Raw genomic sequence first — 15,637 nt, forward strand, 5'->3', positions numbered from 1 at the left:
GCTTGGGTCCAACCTATTTGAGGGATTGCCTGCTCCCAGATAATCTGCCCCACACACTCAGGTCCTCTGGGAGGAATTTATTGCAGCCTTTAAAAACCAGACTAACTGCTACCGCCCAGAGGTCCTTCTCTGCATTTGCTCCCAGACTATGAAATGACCTGCTGGGTGAGATCCGTCAAATTGCCAGCTTAGACAACTTTAAAAAAAACCTGTCAAGACAGATCTCTTCTGGCAGGCCTTTCCTGAATTAAAGTGTCCGGCCACAGAATGATTGTCCCTCACATCATGTATAATCCACCTCGTACGCTCGGGTCCTTTGGGAGGAATTTATTGCAGACTTTAAAGACCAGACTAACTGCAACCTCCCAGAGGACTTTTTCTGCTACCACTCCCAGACTCTGGAATGGCCTGCCGGACGAGATCTGTCAAATTACCAGCTCAGACACCTTTAAAAAAACTGTCAAGAAGGATCTCTTCTGGCCATCCTTTCCTGAATAAAACCGCTCGGCCATAAAATGATTACCCCCTCACACCAGGTGTTATACTACCTCTCTGCCCATGTTATATTTATTTTAATTAGATATTTTAAAAATTCAAAATTTTAGCGGTAATATGTTCAATCCTTATTTAAGGGGGAGTGTTGTTATATTGAAATAATATTGTGTGGGGATGTTTTAATACTTTGATTGTTTTTAACAGAAAAGCAGGGTATAAATAAAAGATTTATTATTTATTAAGGTCTCTGAAGAGGGTGTTGAGACTTAGGTTGATAGGGGAGAAGGTGATCTTTCAGATAACTATATCATAAACCTTGAAAAAAATGTAATAGTGATTCTGTTTGACTTGATGGGCATGGTATAATGCCACTAACATATGTCCAGTTGTCAAGATTAGCAGAACAACAGAGAGCTTATCTTGAATTTATACAGCTAATACAAATAGGTACAGCATAGGCTTACAATTTAAGCAAGATAAACACATAACTGTTTCTGGGGTGGGGGTGGGGGAGGAAGTATGTGTTTTTGTTTATTGGTCAAATACTAGTAAGACCATTATTTGTAAAGTCAGCAACACCCTTCTTTTTTTAGATGAAGTATTCCAATAAGAGACATTCCTCTTAAGAAAGAAGTGAGGAATGCCTATTAATATATGATATCTCATTTGCAGCTGTTGGCTTAAATTCAGTGTGCTAGTTCCGAGTAGGTCCATTGAAACAGCAGAATTGATATAAATTGATTAACCATTCAGAGGGCCCACTCTAGTTCAGACTAACAATTCATAGAATGATAATTGGAAGAGACCACAAGGGCCATCCAGTCCAACCCCTGCCATGCAGGAACTCACAATCAAAGCATCTCCGACAGATGGCCATCCAGCCTCTGTTTACAGATCTCCAAAGAAGGAGATTCCAGCACTATCTGAGGGAGTGTTTCATTGTCAAACAGCTCTTACTGTCAGGAAGTTCCTCCTAATGTTGAGCTGGAATCTCTTTTCCTGTAGTTTGCATCCATTGTTATATGTTCTAATCGCTAGAACAGCAGAAAACAAGCTTGCTCCATGTGACACCCCTTCAAATACTTAAATAGGGCTATCATATCACCCCTTAACCATCTCTTCTCTAAACATGCCCAGCTCCCTGAGTCTTTCCTCATAAGGCATCATTTCCAGACACTTCACCATTTTGGTTGCCCTCCTCTGGATACAATTGGTTGCCCTCCTCTGGATACAATTTGTCAACATCCTTTTTGAACTGTGGTGGCCAGAACTGGACACAGTATTCAGGTGAAGTCTGCCTAAAGCAGTGGTACTCTTACTTCCCTTGATCTAGACACTATGCTTCTACTGATATAGCCTAAAATAGCATTGGCCTTTTTAGCTGCCACATCACACTGTTGACTCATGATCAACTTGTGGTCTACTAGGACTCCTAGATCCCTTTCACGCATACTGTTGTTAAGCCAGGTGTCTCCTATCTTATATCGATAGATTTCATTTTTTTCTACCTAAGTGCAATATCTTACTTTTCTCCCTGTTGAAGTTCATTTTATTAGTTTTGACTCAGCTTCCTAGTCTATTAAGGTCATTTTGAATTTTGATCCTGTCCTTCGGTTTAGACCATTACCTACACATGTTTCAGAAATCCCCTGCCTGGTTATTTCTATGCACCATTTCAGTTGACATAAGTCCTTTTAAAATTAAAATATTGAAGGGTAGAAGCTTTCACAGTAAATACACATTGAGTAGGATATAAAAAGAGCTATTTCTTCCCACAGGAAATAAGCCAGTTATGGGGGTTGAGACATAGCTGTTTACCACTAAGCTGCAGCAGTGAATATAGGAAAGTCATAAAAGTCTGAAATTGCCTTGCTTTACCATTCATAGGACTATTCTGATTGCTTGTCATGTGAAGCAGATGAATAAGGAAGTTCAGCCTGAATTTTCATCAAGTGATATTAACAAGATTAAAAAATTCAGCAGAAGCCATCCAAAGGTAAGTTGGATGATTATGGTTTTATGAACATCACACATTACTATGTTAGGTTTGCCATACTGCCAGAGGTGTAAGTAGCATACAAGGGGAGTTTACATGAAGACCTCCTAATTCTCAAGGACACTGTCTTCCTGAACTGAGGGGTTCTCCACATTACAATCTCTATATGTAATATATATGAACCATTCTTCATCAGCAAAGAAAGAGTTGGTGGGTGGAGCAGCCTTCCAGGATCCATACAACATATGGTAGAGTTGTATGTCTACACTGAATGCTTATGACAGACACTGGCTGTGTTATAGTTACATGCCTAAAATATAATTTGAGATGATAAATTAATGATTCAGAAGTAGTAATAAATGAAGGGCCTAAATCCACTGAAAGTGTCTAAGTATACTAAAGGCACCAGATCCCATTGATCTTGGAAGCTAATCGGGGTCAGCCCTGATTAGTACTCGGATGGTAGACCCCTAACGAATACCAGATGCTATAGGCTATATTTCAGAGGAAGGAACTGGCAATACCACCTCTGAGTATTCCTTGCCTAATAAAACCCTTTGAAATTCATGGGGGTCACCACAAGTCGACAGACAACTTGAACAACACATACACACATACAGAAAATGAAAGTACAGCCACCCTTCCGTTTTCATGGACTTGAAGTCTGGATTACTCACGGAGCAGCAAGCCCCATTGGCTAAAATGGCATGCGTGCCCGGGAGCGTGCAGCCGTTCAAGCCAATGTGGCTTGAATATATGCGAGTTTCCGTTTTTGCAAGGGGGAAGGTCCAGAACAGATCCCCGCAAAAGTGGGAAGGGTGATTGTATTTAAAATACTCTTCATTTTAGTTCCTATTTATAAGGAATTTGTGGTTTGACTTATACTCAAGATAAATCAAGAATGGCTTACAGATACTTACACTGCATTTTTAAAAATCTGTCTTAACTTTAAAAAATGCTTATTCTCTATACTATTCTTATACTATTTTATATTCAATTTTAACGCTTTCTTTCTTTCTGAAGGCTGCTCCAAGAACTCTGTTACATGATGGCCTATAACCTAATAAATTAATCTTGAATGAATGGTAGTTTATATATTGCTTGTTTATATATTGTTTATAGATGTCTCCAAAATGGTAGCAGGGAAGTAGCTCCATTTAATCTCTCTGTTTGCATGTTTTATTTCTTGTGTTTAGCCAGCTTTGATTATTCCCTGATCTTATCTGAATACGGCATTTATTTTGCCTTATTTTGTTTTATCTCTGACCTTGTTATTTTACGTTACTTCCTCACAGCATTTTAATTGTGTTGATAGATGAAGGATGACAGTGGGAGGAAAAATCCCCCCATTAGGAAAAATAATAATTGGAAGATTGGTTTTTTAAAATATTTTTATAACAGTATTGATTTTGAGCAGCCAGCATGGCATAGTGGAGTGCTGTACTATGACTCTGGAGACCAGGGTTTAATTTCCAGCTCAGCCATAAGCTGAGCATACATGGGATGTGGTGGCTCAAGTGGTTAAGACACTGACTCTGTTGGTTGCAGAATTGGCAGGTTGACCGTCCGAGGCCCGGGTGCGCACGATGGGCTGAGCTCCCATCACTAGTCCCAGCTTCTGCCAAACTAGCAGTTTGAAAGCATGCAAATGCAAGTAGATAAATAGGTACCACTCCAGTCATGCTGGCCAAATGATCACAGAGTAACAGAGATAAGCACCACCCCGTATGGTCGGACATGACTTGACAACCTTGTTAACGGGGAATACCTTTACCTTTTCAGCCATAAAACCACTGTGTGACTTTGGGCAAGTCACATGCTCTCAGCCTTAGGAGAAGGCAATTATAAACCTCCTCTGATAAAAGCATGCCAAGAAAACCCCATGACAGGTTCACCTTAGAATCATCATTAATTGGAAACGACTTGAGGGCACACAACAACAAATTGATGATTTAGTGGAACTTTTGACTGTAATAGATTTCTATTTATCATTCCTGGTTACAAACATGAAATTTACAAGACAAACCTGAAGGGAAATGAGAATTTCCTTCCCACCTTGTTTACTTACCACAGAAGAACAAACAGAAAATAATCCCTGCTTTCTTTCCTTCTAAGGGTGAACCCAGTGAAAGTCTGGCTACTGTTTGTTACATCTTTCATGACCAGCTGGTAGACTCTGCCTGGAGAAAGTTTGAAACATTTGCTAACTATGGGGTTGAGCAGACGGGGCAAAAGGAGTGGCTCCTGCCTTGATCGCTCCCTGTTTGGCATGGCACTGTGGCGACTGGATGCTGCCACCGTGGCCTGAAGTGGACTGCCAGCAAGGAATACTTCTTTTGTACTCCTTTTGCAGCTGGGTTTAGGCTGCCTTAGGCAGTTGTGGCGCACTTTTGGCCTGATTCAGGACATGTGTCATCTGAAAGCCACAGGCTCTTGAGCCAATAGCAGATTTGGCAATGGAAATATCTGAAGCTGTGGGCTTGGCAGGATAAACCCAGCACTCAGTATTTAGTAGTGAGGAGATTATGAACAATAGTAAGCGAACAGGGCAAATTGTTTATGAGCAAAAGTATTCTTTAGTACCGTATTTTCTGGCGAATAATGCAACTGGGGGTATTAGACCACCGGCAGCGTCCCTGGCCTCCTATGAGGGGGTCTCGCACCGGCTTGAGGGGGCATCTCTGGAGGCCTGAGGCAGGATCTGCAGCTAGGCTCTCTCGCCACCATTTTTGCTCCAAAAGGCAGCGGCGGGGAAGCGGCTCCAGAGCCAGCCGGGCCGAGGTAAAGAGCCGGCCCCTTATTCCTCTCGCCGCCGCTGCCCCCTGGGATACTCTGCTTCTCTAGCGGCTTCAGAAGTCCGTCGCAGACACCGCCACCCAAAATACTCTGCTCCTGCAGCGGCTTCCGCATTTTTCACATTTTTACAGAGAAATGTAGGAATATTTTATTAAAACGTTTTCAGATTTAATTTAAATTAATATATTTTGAAAAATATGATTTCTGTAAATGTGTATCATTTTGCAAACTGTTTCGAATAAAAAAAGAAAAAAATTACCCCCCCCCATGCTTTTCATTCGATCCACAAGGAAAGCTGTTGTTTAAACTTCATATTAACTCCATTATTTTTTGCATGCTGTTCAGTGCTTTTGTTCTTCTGCTCATTAAAGTAAATGTATTGTGATTCTACACCTTCATTTCCTATGCACAAAATAGAAGCTAAAATGTATGCTAAGTACCTGTTTTCTCATGAAGGTAATGGTTCTGTGATTGTTCCAAAAAGCTAAATTTGATTTTGCTATTTTATATAAGGAACATAATTTTTCTGCAGCATTATATTTAATGGGATTTGAGCAGCCACAAATTTTGTTTTTTGTGATATCCTTGAACCAAACCCCAGTGGATACCAAGGGCACACTGTACATGGTTCCCCATCTTGGGATTTAACTTATATCAAACATGACTTTATATTTTTATATTTTTATATTTCCTGTATTACTTGCTCATTAACTGTAATCTTGGTTGTTGTGATTAGCTTTCCTCAAGTCAATCCTGATTTATGGTGATTCTGTGGATGAGACATCTCCAAGATCCCCTATTTCATATTTATTATTATTGTATTTTACTTTTTAAAATCTTAATTACATCAGTTTGTGATGGTTTATAGCTTTTAGAAATAAACAGTCATTCATTCATTCATTCATTCATTGTTCTCTTGGAATGAGAGAATTTACCATAAAACGTAATCTGTAATGCTTCCTGTTTTTGCAACCCATACTTAAATATTGTATATACTTGACTATAAGTCAACCTAATGCAGGGGTAGGCAACCTTTTTGAGCCAGGGGCCGGGTTGCTGTCCCTCAGACAACAGGGGGGCCGAAGCCAAAAAATAAATAAATAAATAATTTTTAAAAAATTTAAATAAATAAACCGGGACAAATGTAGGACAACATTTTCAAATGGTGGACACTTTTTTTAAAAAAAATGGAGGACACGCAAAAAAATTTGCTGATTTTTTAAAAAATGTTAATATAAATGCATGTTTCTGAGGCGTCTATAGACAATTGCCCCCCTTGCCCTTGCACGCGAGAGGCCAAAGGCCCCAGTGGCAATCGGTGGCAAGACCGGGCTGGGGCCGGTCCCAAGGCCTCGCCAGGCCACATCCGGTCCGCGGGCCGCAGGTTGCCTACCCCTGACCTAATGTATAAGACAAGGGCATGTTTTGGGGCCAAAATTTTGATTTGACCCATGGATAAGTCAAGGGGCACGTTACAAAGGAGCTAAAGGATGAAGCAAAGGAAAACAATGCCAGAGAATTTTCAGAATTTCATCACGCATAATTGTTTGTGCTCACACTAAAGGCTGGATGGATAAAAGAATGGGGTTGGGGGGGTTCAGTGCTTTGACTTATATGGGTGCTTAATTTCTTATCCTTTTGATGGGGGGGGGGGCAAATTGCTCCACACAAGAATGGTGTTAAGCTCCTTCTCTTAATATCCTACTTCATGTATTGAAATAAATCCATGCCTTTTGATGACATTTGAAACTCTTGTTTTCCAATCTGAAATTCATCTTTTCTTTCTGTGCCATAGGATGTGTTCAACCAGCTTTCTAGGTCTCTGGCTCCTAGTATCCATGGGCATGAGTTTATCAAGAAGGCAATTTTGTGCATGCTCCTGGGGGGTGTGGAGAAAGTGCTGGAGAACAGAAGCCGTCTCAGAGGGGACATTAACATCCTGCTAATTGGTATGATTGGGTGGGGTGGGGAGAGACTTGTAACGTTTCTAGATGTTCACATCCTATGATAGGAGTATATGAGTGATAAATTAATTACCTGTATATACTCGACTATAAGTCGCCCTCATGTTTAAGTCAAGGGCAGGTTTGGGTGCCAAAATTATGGAATTTGATATGACCCTTGGATACGTCGAGGATAAAATTTAAAATTTAACAAAGGATCTAAAGGATGAAGCAAAGCAAAACAATGTCAAATAACTTCCAAAATTCAAGCAGACATAGATCTCTGTGCTCACTCTTAAGGCTGGATGGATGAGAGAATAGAGGGGGGTCAACGCTTCCAGCGCATATTATACTCTTCACTTTCACCAGGGGATGGTTCTTTCTTTGAAATAAGAGTTCAGATACAGTACTTACATTGACCCGTGGATAAGTTGACTCAGGTTTTTAGGGTCAATTTTTGACCTAAATTTCTAGACTTATACATGAGTATATACAGTAAGGAACCCCAAAGCTATTACAGTGCCATTGTTTCTTCTGTTTCAGGTGATCCTTCAGTGGCAAAGTCTCAGTTGCTCCGTTACGTGTTATGTACAGCTCCCCGCGCCATCCCAACTACAGGCAGGGGCTCTTCTGGTGTTGGTCTGACTGCTGCAGTCACTACAGATCAAGAAACTGGTAAGGAGTAGGTTGGCCTGCAAAGTGAGTAGTCTCTGCAATTGGAAAATTGACTGGAAAAATTGAGTGGAAAAATCTGGCTCTCTGAACCAGAGATTATGTTTGTTCTTGCATTATAGATGGGAACTTAGGATAGCAGTGACCATATAGATCCCCCCAAGGAAGTAAGTAGGGGCACTAAACTGCTGCTAATGGTGAAGTGGGTTAGATCTCTTCATCTGCCACTTGCTTGACTAATAGTGCCTCTTGCCTAAAATAGGTGATTAGTTGAAATTTTTCGGTTAAACTCTAGCATAGGAGTAAATGTTAATATCCCTTTTTTGTTTTGAAACCCATTGATTTTTAACAGAGATGAGTAAAGTGGTTGTGTTGAATACCAGAACTAAGCATGTTATGTCAAAAAACGATGGTTTTTTAATTATTATTTTGGCATACCTGTATTTACATATGCATACACAATGAAGTTTTTTTGAGATGGGCCCAAGTCTAAACACAAAATTCATTTATGTTTCATACACTTTATGCCCATAGCCTGAAGGTCATTTTATACAATTTTTAAATAATAAGTTTCTGTATGTTGAACCATCAGAAGACAAAGATGTCACTCTCTCATCCACACATGAAAAAGTTTGGGAGTACTTCAGATTTCAGAGTTTTGGATAGCAGAGACCTGTATAGATTTTGGGACCTTTTCAACTGGAAATGGACTCTTAGAACCATTTCTGTCCTGTAGGCAAAGTCCATACAGACCCTGTCACTGATCTTCAGTATTCTTTGGTTAATTTTGGGCTGCTTGGTTTCTGCCATGGAAATTGGTACTCATGCTGCAATAGATACATTTGTAAATATGTCTAGGATTATTTATTTCCATGTGTCTAGATCAGAAAAAAAATCATGTTCTTCCACACTAGCTTTTCTGTGATAAGCATAGAATGATAAATATTTATGACAGTATTAAGAATTCTCCGAGTAACCCTGCCACTTAGTAGAGTTTCTACATTTCCACTCACTTGAATGCATATTCACTCCAAAAAAATGCATGAGGCTGTTGCTTTCAAGCTTATGGGTATTCAATCTTAACCATCCAACCTCACTCCTATTCTTAATTTTCTCTCTTTAGGAGAGCGTTGTCTAGAGGCAGGTGCCATGGTCTTGGCTGACCGGGGTGTGGTTTGCATTGATGAATTTGATAAAATGTCTGATATTGACCGTACAGCTATCCACGAGGTAATGGAGCAGGGCCGTGTTACCATTGCCAAAGCAGGCATTCAGGCCCAACTCAATGCTCGTTGCAGCGTTCTGGCAGCTGCCAATCCAGTTTATGGCAGGGTAAGTACTCTCATTAGAGTAAATGAGGCTATTTCAAATAAATGTGGTCATTAATAATAATTAGGTCATGAGACTATTTTGCTGGCTCTTCATTTGAGCTTTTAAAAATGACACCTGACTTGTCAAGCAGGCCAAGGTCATTGCATTTTCTTTGTTGGTGAGAGAAGAAACCACACAGCATGAGTTACATTGCATCACCATCCAGCTAGGCATTTATTTATTTATTTATTTATTTATTATATTTATTTCTATCCTGCACTTTTCCCAGGACTGGAACTCAGAGGTTTATTTTCTCTTAATCGCTCGCATCTATTCTAATCTGTCATTTATTGTTCTTACTTCTTCTTTTGTTTATCTAGACTTCTTAATCTTTTTCTTCTTTAAAAAGAAGAAGCTTCTCACAAGCTGTGCCTTGGAAAGTGTGTTTAGGGATTGGGTCGACCAAGACCAGTCTTATGGTGTTTCAGGCCAAGCACAAGAAAAAGCTCCTCCACCACTGAAGCTGCTACAGCAAGTGTTATTGAAGGAAACCTTTCACTCCAGTCCTTGTACAGCTGCCTCAGTGTCCGAGGAGGACATTATGGAGGTGATGTTCAGTCATGAGGAAGTTGGAGTTTCAAAAAGGGACTCAGCAGCTGGAGCAGCACCATTTCCAGTCAGGAAACAAGCTAGGGCCAAAGATTGCCATTAGGTGATATCACATTTTTCTTGGGGGTTCAAACTGCTGGCTGCTTGCTCATTACAACCCTCCCGTTCCTTCACAGTCAGTGAATAGAGGGTTGAGCCATGCCTTAAAGGCAGTGCCAGAGACCTATTGACAGACTTTGCTGAATAAGAGACAAGCCATGCTCTTAATGCAGAACAGCAGAGCTATCAGCATAATCAGAATCAGCATGGCCATCAACATAGCCACTTGAAGACAATGCCCCTTCCTCCTTTGGAGGAAGAGACTATAGTCAATTGAAGCTCTGTTGGAAAGGTGCCCCCCCCCAGCAAAACACTCCATGTGTGGCTGGTGGGGGGAGATATACATTTGTTAATGTTACAACTGAACCAGGTTCGGAAAGCCCAGGTATGTCCGTAGCAAAAGAAAGAAGAAAGCCCTTGCCAGAGAGATGAGGGGGAGAGGTGTTTTGGCAGCCATTTTAACTAGGTGAGGTTTTTTTCCAAACCTTGGTGAGTGTGTCTTCCTGAGAGGATGGGGCTTCTGTGAGTCACTGGGGAGGGGCCAGTAGCCTAGCCTTTATAACTCCTGCAAGAGGCATGTGCCTAATGGTGTGCGAAATTTCACACTAAAGGGAGGCTCAGAGTAGAGAGCAGAGGATGCTTTGTCTCAGGGCTTCTCCTTTTAATTGTTTTATTTGTTTAAGGGGCTTGTGAAAGTGCTCAGAGGAAGTGAATCAGAGATTTGCCTCAGGAAGGAGCTAGCAGGCAGGACCTCTCTGTAGCAATAAACCCAGTCTCTTGAGCTTAGTCACAAAGTTTGAGGGAAAAGCTGGGCCAACAGGGGTCTTTTACCTGTGTGTTTAATAGGCAGTTTTTGAGGGAGAAGCTCACAGTCCTGTTTCAGTGCCTCTTTAAGACTTCTGAGGATGAACATTGAGAGAGCTGCTGCAGCGACCTGCAACACTTGTGGCATGTTTGTTTTTTTGCCTAGGGATGTAGGGAACCTCACCTGCACCAAGTGTAAGTTGGTAGCCCTGTTGGAAGAGAAGGTTCAACATCTACACTTCTGAATATGAGGGAGCAAGCAGTTTTCCTAGACAGAACAGAACAAACTGTTCTGGTTGGGAAACACATGGAGGATGTTTCTGGAGAGGAGGACACTTCACATACACAGATAGTTGGAGGAATGTAACACAGAGAACTAGGAACACCAGGGATTGTTCTGGGAGCTTGCAGTTATAGAACTGATTTGAAGCCCTCTCCCTTATCAGGGATGATGAGAGAGAGCAGCAGGGAGAGTCCTCAGCAAAAGTGCAGGAGATCCATGTAGAATCAGTATAGGAAATGGCTGCTGCTAAGCCTCAGAGGAGGCAGGCAGTGGTAGTGGAGGACTCCTTGCTAATGGGTACAGAATCAGTGGTGTGTGGGCCTGACAAAATGTCTTGGGAAGTATGTCTCCCTGAGGCAAAGATCCGTGATGTAGAGGTTGACAAAACTTCTTTTGGTTCATATGGGAACCAATGATACTGCAGGCCACAGCCTTCAGAATATCAGAAGGGGGTATCAGGGTAGGAAACTGAAAGAGATAGATGCACAGGTTGTCATCTCATCTCTTCTCCCAGTTGAAAGGAGAGGAAAATAGTGATGTAAACAACTGGCCCACAGATGGTGCTGCCAAGAACAATTTGAATTCTTGGATCATGGGCTGCCGTTCCATGAGCAGGGGCTTCTGGCAAGGGATGATTTGCACCTCACGCCATTTGGAAGAAACATTTTTGCTAAGAGTTCCAAAAATTTGATCAGGAAGGCTTTAAACTGAGTTATATGGGGGAGGGAGACATATTTTGGAAGGCAGGAGTTCATCAAGCACTGGAGGTAATAGTCAAACTGTTATAGAGGGAACAAGACATCTAGTGCAAGGACCCAACAGTGAGAGGCAAAAAACCTTACACAGGCAGCAAGTGGGGAGGGCCCATGGTCTTAGATGTCTCTACATTAATGCACAGAGCATGGGAAATAAACAGGATGAACTTGTACAACAAAGCAAATATGATATAATAGGCTTCACTGAAACCTGGTGGGATGAGTCTCATATTGGAATAGAGGGGTATAACCTTTTAAAGAGAAATAGACCAAACAAGGAAGGAGGAGGAATAGCATTATATGTCAGGAATGTTTATACCTGTGAAGAGATCCAGGGTTTATATTCTGGAAGCCAGGTGGAGAGCATCTGGATAAAAAGAAAAGGGGAGGGAAACAACAGGGATTTTATTATGGGTGTCGACTACAGGAACACCCCCCCCCCCAGTCAAACTAAGGAATTGGATGATGCCTTTGTAGAACAGATGGCCCCACACTCAGGAAGGAGAGATGTAGTAGTGATCGGTGACTTCAGCTATCCTGATATTTGCTGGAAGTCAAACCCAGCCAAAACCTCTAGGTCTAGCAAATTCCTTACTAGCCTGGAAGATAATTTCATTGTCAAAAAGGTGGAAGAGGCAACAAGGAGGCCAGCTGTTTTAGATCTGAGCCTAACCGACCTGGTTAATGGAGTGCAAGTGGTGGGATCATTAGGTGTGAATGATAATGTTCTTCTGGAGTTTGTTATACAGTGGAAAGGAGAAGTCAGGCATAGTCAGACACACATTCTACACTTTAGGAAAGCTGATTTCAGTAAAATTAGGGAAATACTGGGGGTGATCTTGTGGTCAGGAATACAAAAAGAGAAGGGAGGTCAGGATGGATGGGAGTTTCTCAAAAGGGAGATACTGAAGGTACAGTTTCAAACAGTTCCAATCAGGAAGAAAAATAGGTGTCTCAAGAAACCAGGTTGGATGACTAAAGAATTTTCAGTGGAGCTAAGTTTTACGTGGGGCATGTATAAGAAATGGAAAAAGCTGAAAATCACCAAAGAGGAATTCAAACAAGTAGTGACCATGTGTAGGAGTAAAGTCACAAAAACTAAAGTGCAGAATGATCTCAGGCTCGCTAGAGAGGTTAAGACCAATAAAAAGGGCTGTTTTGGGTATGTTCCCAGCAAAAAGAAGAAGAATGAAATGGTAGGGCCACTACATGGAGAAGATGGCAAAATGCTAACAGGGGACAGAGAAAAGGCAGAATTATTCAGTACCTTCTTTTCCTCAGCCTTCTCACAAAAGGAAAAGGGTGCTCAACTTGAGGAAAATGGAGCAGAGGACACAAGAGGGGAAATGCAGCACAAAATAAATAAAGAGGTAGTACAGGAATACTTTTTAAATCTAAATGAATTTAAATATTTGGATGAACTACATCAAAGGGTATTAAAAGAGCTGGCATATGCAATCTCACAGACATTGGCAATAATCTGTGAGAACTCCTGGAGAACAGGAGAAGTCCCAGCAGACTGAAGAAGGGCAAATATTGTCCCCATCTTCAAAAAGGGGAAAAAACTATTATCACCCAGTTAGTCTGGCATCAATACCTGGCAAGATTCTAGAGCAGATAATTGAACAGAGAGACTGAACATTTAGAAGGGAATGCCATAATCACACAAAATTGACATGGGTTTCTCAGGAACAAGTCATGCCAGACTAATTTGATCTCTTTTTTGGATAAAATTGCCATTTGGTAGATGAAAGGAACGCTGTGGTATATATCTTGATTTCAGTAAGGCCTTTGACAAGGTCACCCATGACATTCTTGCAAACAAGCTAGTAAAATGTGGGTTAGACAATACAACTGTAAAATGGATTTGTAATTGGTTGACCAGCTGAACACAAAGGGTTCTCAGCAATGGCTCCTCTTCATCCTGGAGAGAAGTGACCAGTGGGGTGCCACAGGGTTCTGTTCTGGACCCAGTGCTATTCAACATCTTTGTTAATGACTTACTGTATATACTCATGTATAAGTCTAGAAATTTAGGTTAAAAATTGACCCAAAAAATTGAGTTGACTTATCCACAGGTCAATGTAAGTACTATACATTATCAAGGCAAGAGTTTAATCTGCCCTGGAAGCATAGGCCCAGCACAGACCGCCCCAAAAGGGCGGTCTTCCGGCGCCTAGTTCTCCGCCGGGAGAAAAATGCAGCAGACAAACCGCACGGTTTCCCACCGGCGGAAATAACCCACAAAAAGCGGGTTCTTTTTCTGCTGTGGTAGCGACGTAATGAGAGCGGCAGTGGTGCACTCATTACTTAAGTGCCACGTGGTGCCATGTGGACGCCGCGCGGCACTTACATAACGTGGCGGCGCCCATCTGTACAGGGCGCCACCATTTTGACGCCCTCATCACTTGCTAGGGTTAAGGCACCTGTGGCACCCCATAGGCCCGTCTGTACCAGGCCATAGACTCCTTTCTACTCTCTTATCCATTCAGCCTTTAGTATGAGTTTAATTTTGTAAGTTCTTGGGGATTGTCTTCCTTTGCTTCAACCTGGAGAAGAGAAGGTTAAAGGGTGATACAATAGCCCTATTTAAGTATTTGAAGGGATGTCATATTGAGGAGGGAGCAAGCTTGTTTTCTGCTACTGAAGAGACTAGAACATGGAATAATAGATGCAAGCTACAGGAAAAGAGATTCCACATTAACATTAGGAGGAACTTTCTGACAGTGAGAGCCATTCGACAGTGGAACGCACTCCCTTAGAGAGTGGTGGAATCTCTTTTGGAGGTCTTTAATCAGAGGCTGGATGGCCATCTGTTGGGGATGCTTTGATTGTGATTTTCTGCATGGCAGGGGGTTGGACTTGATGGCCCATGTGGTCTCTTCCAACTCTATGATTCTATGAATTGGTAGGGCCACTCTGTGAAGAAGATGGCAAAATACTAACAGTGGAGAGAGAAAAGCCACATTGCCCTCCCAAAACCTGCATCATTTCTTGATCTGGTATCCAGCCTCTAATGACAGATGAAAGTCAATGGCACTTGTCCCCTGGTTTTAAAACTTCTCATGAAATATTCATTTGAGTTGATTAGAAAGGCTACCCTAAGGCTTCCCATGTAGAAGTTTTGGTAATGAACACATCTGCTTGCAGGGTATCGGAGATAGCAGTCCTTTCAGTTACGGAGCAACACTTCTGTACATTTAATGAGGAGTATGTTTCTGATTGGACCATTCCTTTCTGCCTGAGGTGATTTCTGCTTTTCACATGTCTCAAGATCTCATTCTTCTTTTTTTCTGCCACAAACCATCATATCCACATGAGAAGTTCTGGCTCAGTTTTTGATGTATGCTGAGTGCTAAAAATTTATGTTTGTCGGACTAGGTCCTTTAGGCATTCTGATTCTCTGAAGATGCCAGCCACAGATGCTGGCAAAACGTCAGGAATAAACTCCTCTATAACATGGGCGCATGACCTGAAAACCCCATAAAAAACGATTGTGATTCTTTGTTCATCTCTTTCAGTCTGGTTTCCTTGGGTTGCAAAGTGTCTTGGTCCACCATAGCCACATGGATTAAGGCATGCATCCTGGTGACATATGACTTAGTGATGGCACATTCCACTAGGGCAGTGGCTAATCATAGAATCATAGAGTTGGAAGAGACCACAAGGGCCATCCAGTCCAACCCCCTCCCATGCAGGACTCCATCAAAGCATCCCTGACAGATGGCCATCCAACCTCTGTTTAAAGACCTCCAAGGAAGGAGACTCCACTACACTTCGAGGGAGTTTGTTCCACTGTTGAACAGCCCTTACTGTCAGGAAGTTCCTTCTGATGTTGAGGTGGGATCTCTTTTCCTGTAGCTTGTATCCATTC

The 15,637-nt window shown here is 41.8% G+C and overlaps 1 protein-coding gene across 1 annotated transcript in view; it reads left to right on the forward strand.

Annotated features, from left to right (window-relative positions):
- The window catches only part of LOC149313460 (DNA replication licensing factor MCM3-like), a 46,718-nt gene that overhangs the window by 11,651 nt on the left and 19,430 nt on the right, over positions 1–15,637 (forward strand). Inside the window, exons 6-9 of the mRNA XM_089519135.1 lie at positions 2,383–2,491; positions 7,083–7,236; positions 7,774–7,905; positions 9,026–9,234. Coding sequence (XP_089375261.1) covers positions 2,383–2,491; positions 7,083–7,236; positions 7,774–7,905; positions 9,026–9,234 — 604 coding nt within the window. The remainder of the gene's footprint in view (positions 1–2,382; positions 2,492–7,082; positions 7,237–7,773; positions 7,906–9,025; positions 9,235–15,637) is intronic.

The sequence above is a fragment of the Sceloporus occidentalis genome, unplaced genomic scaffold (assembly GCF_023333645.1).
Source record: "Sceloporus occidentalis isolate IW3139 unplaced genomic scaffold, rSceOcc1.0.p SCAF_4, whole genome shotgun sequence".
NCBI classification, from domain to species: Eukaryota; Metazoa; Chordata; class Lepidosauria; order Squamata; family Phrynosomatidae; genus Sceloporus; species Sceloporus occidentalis.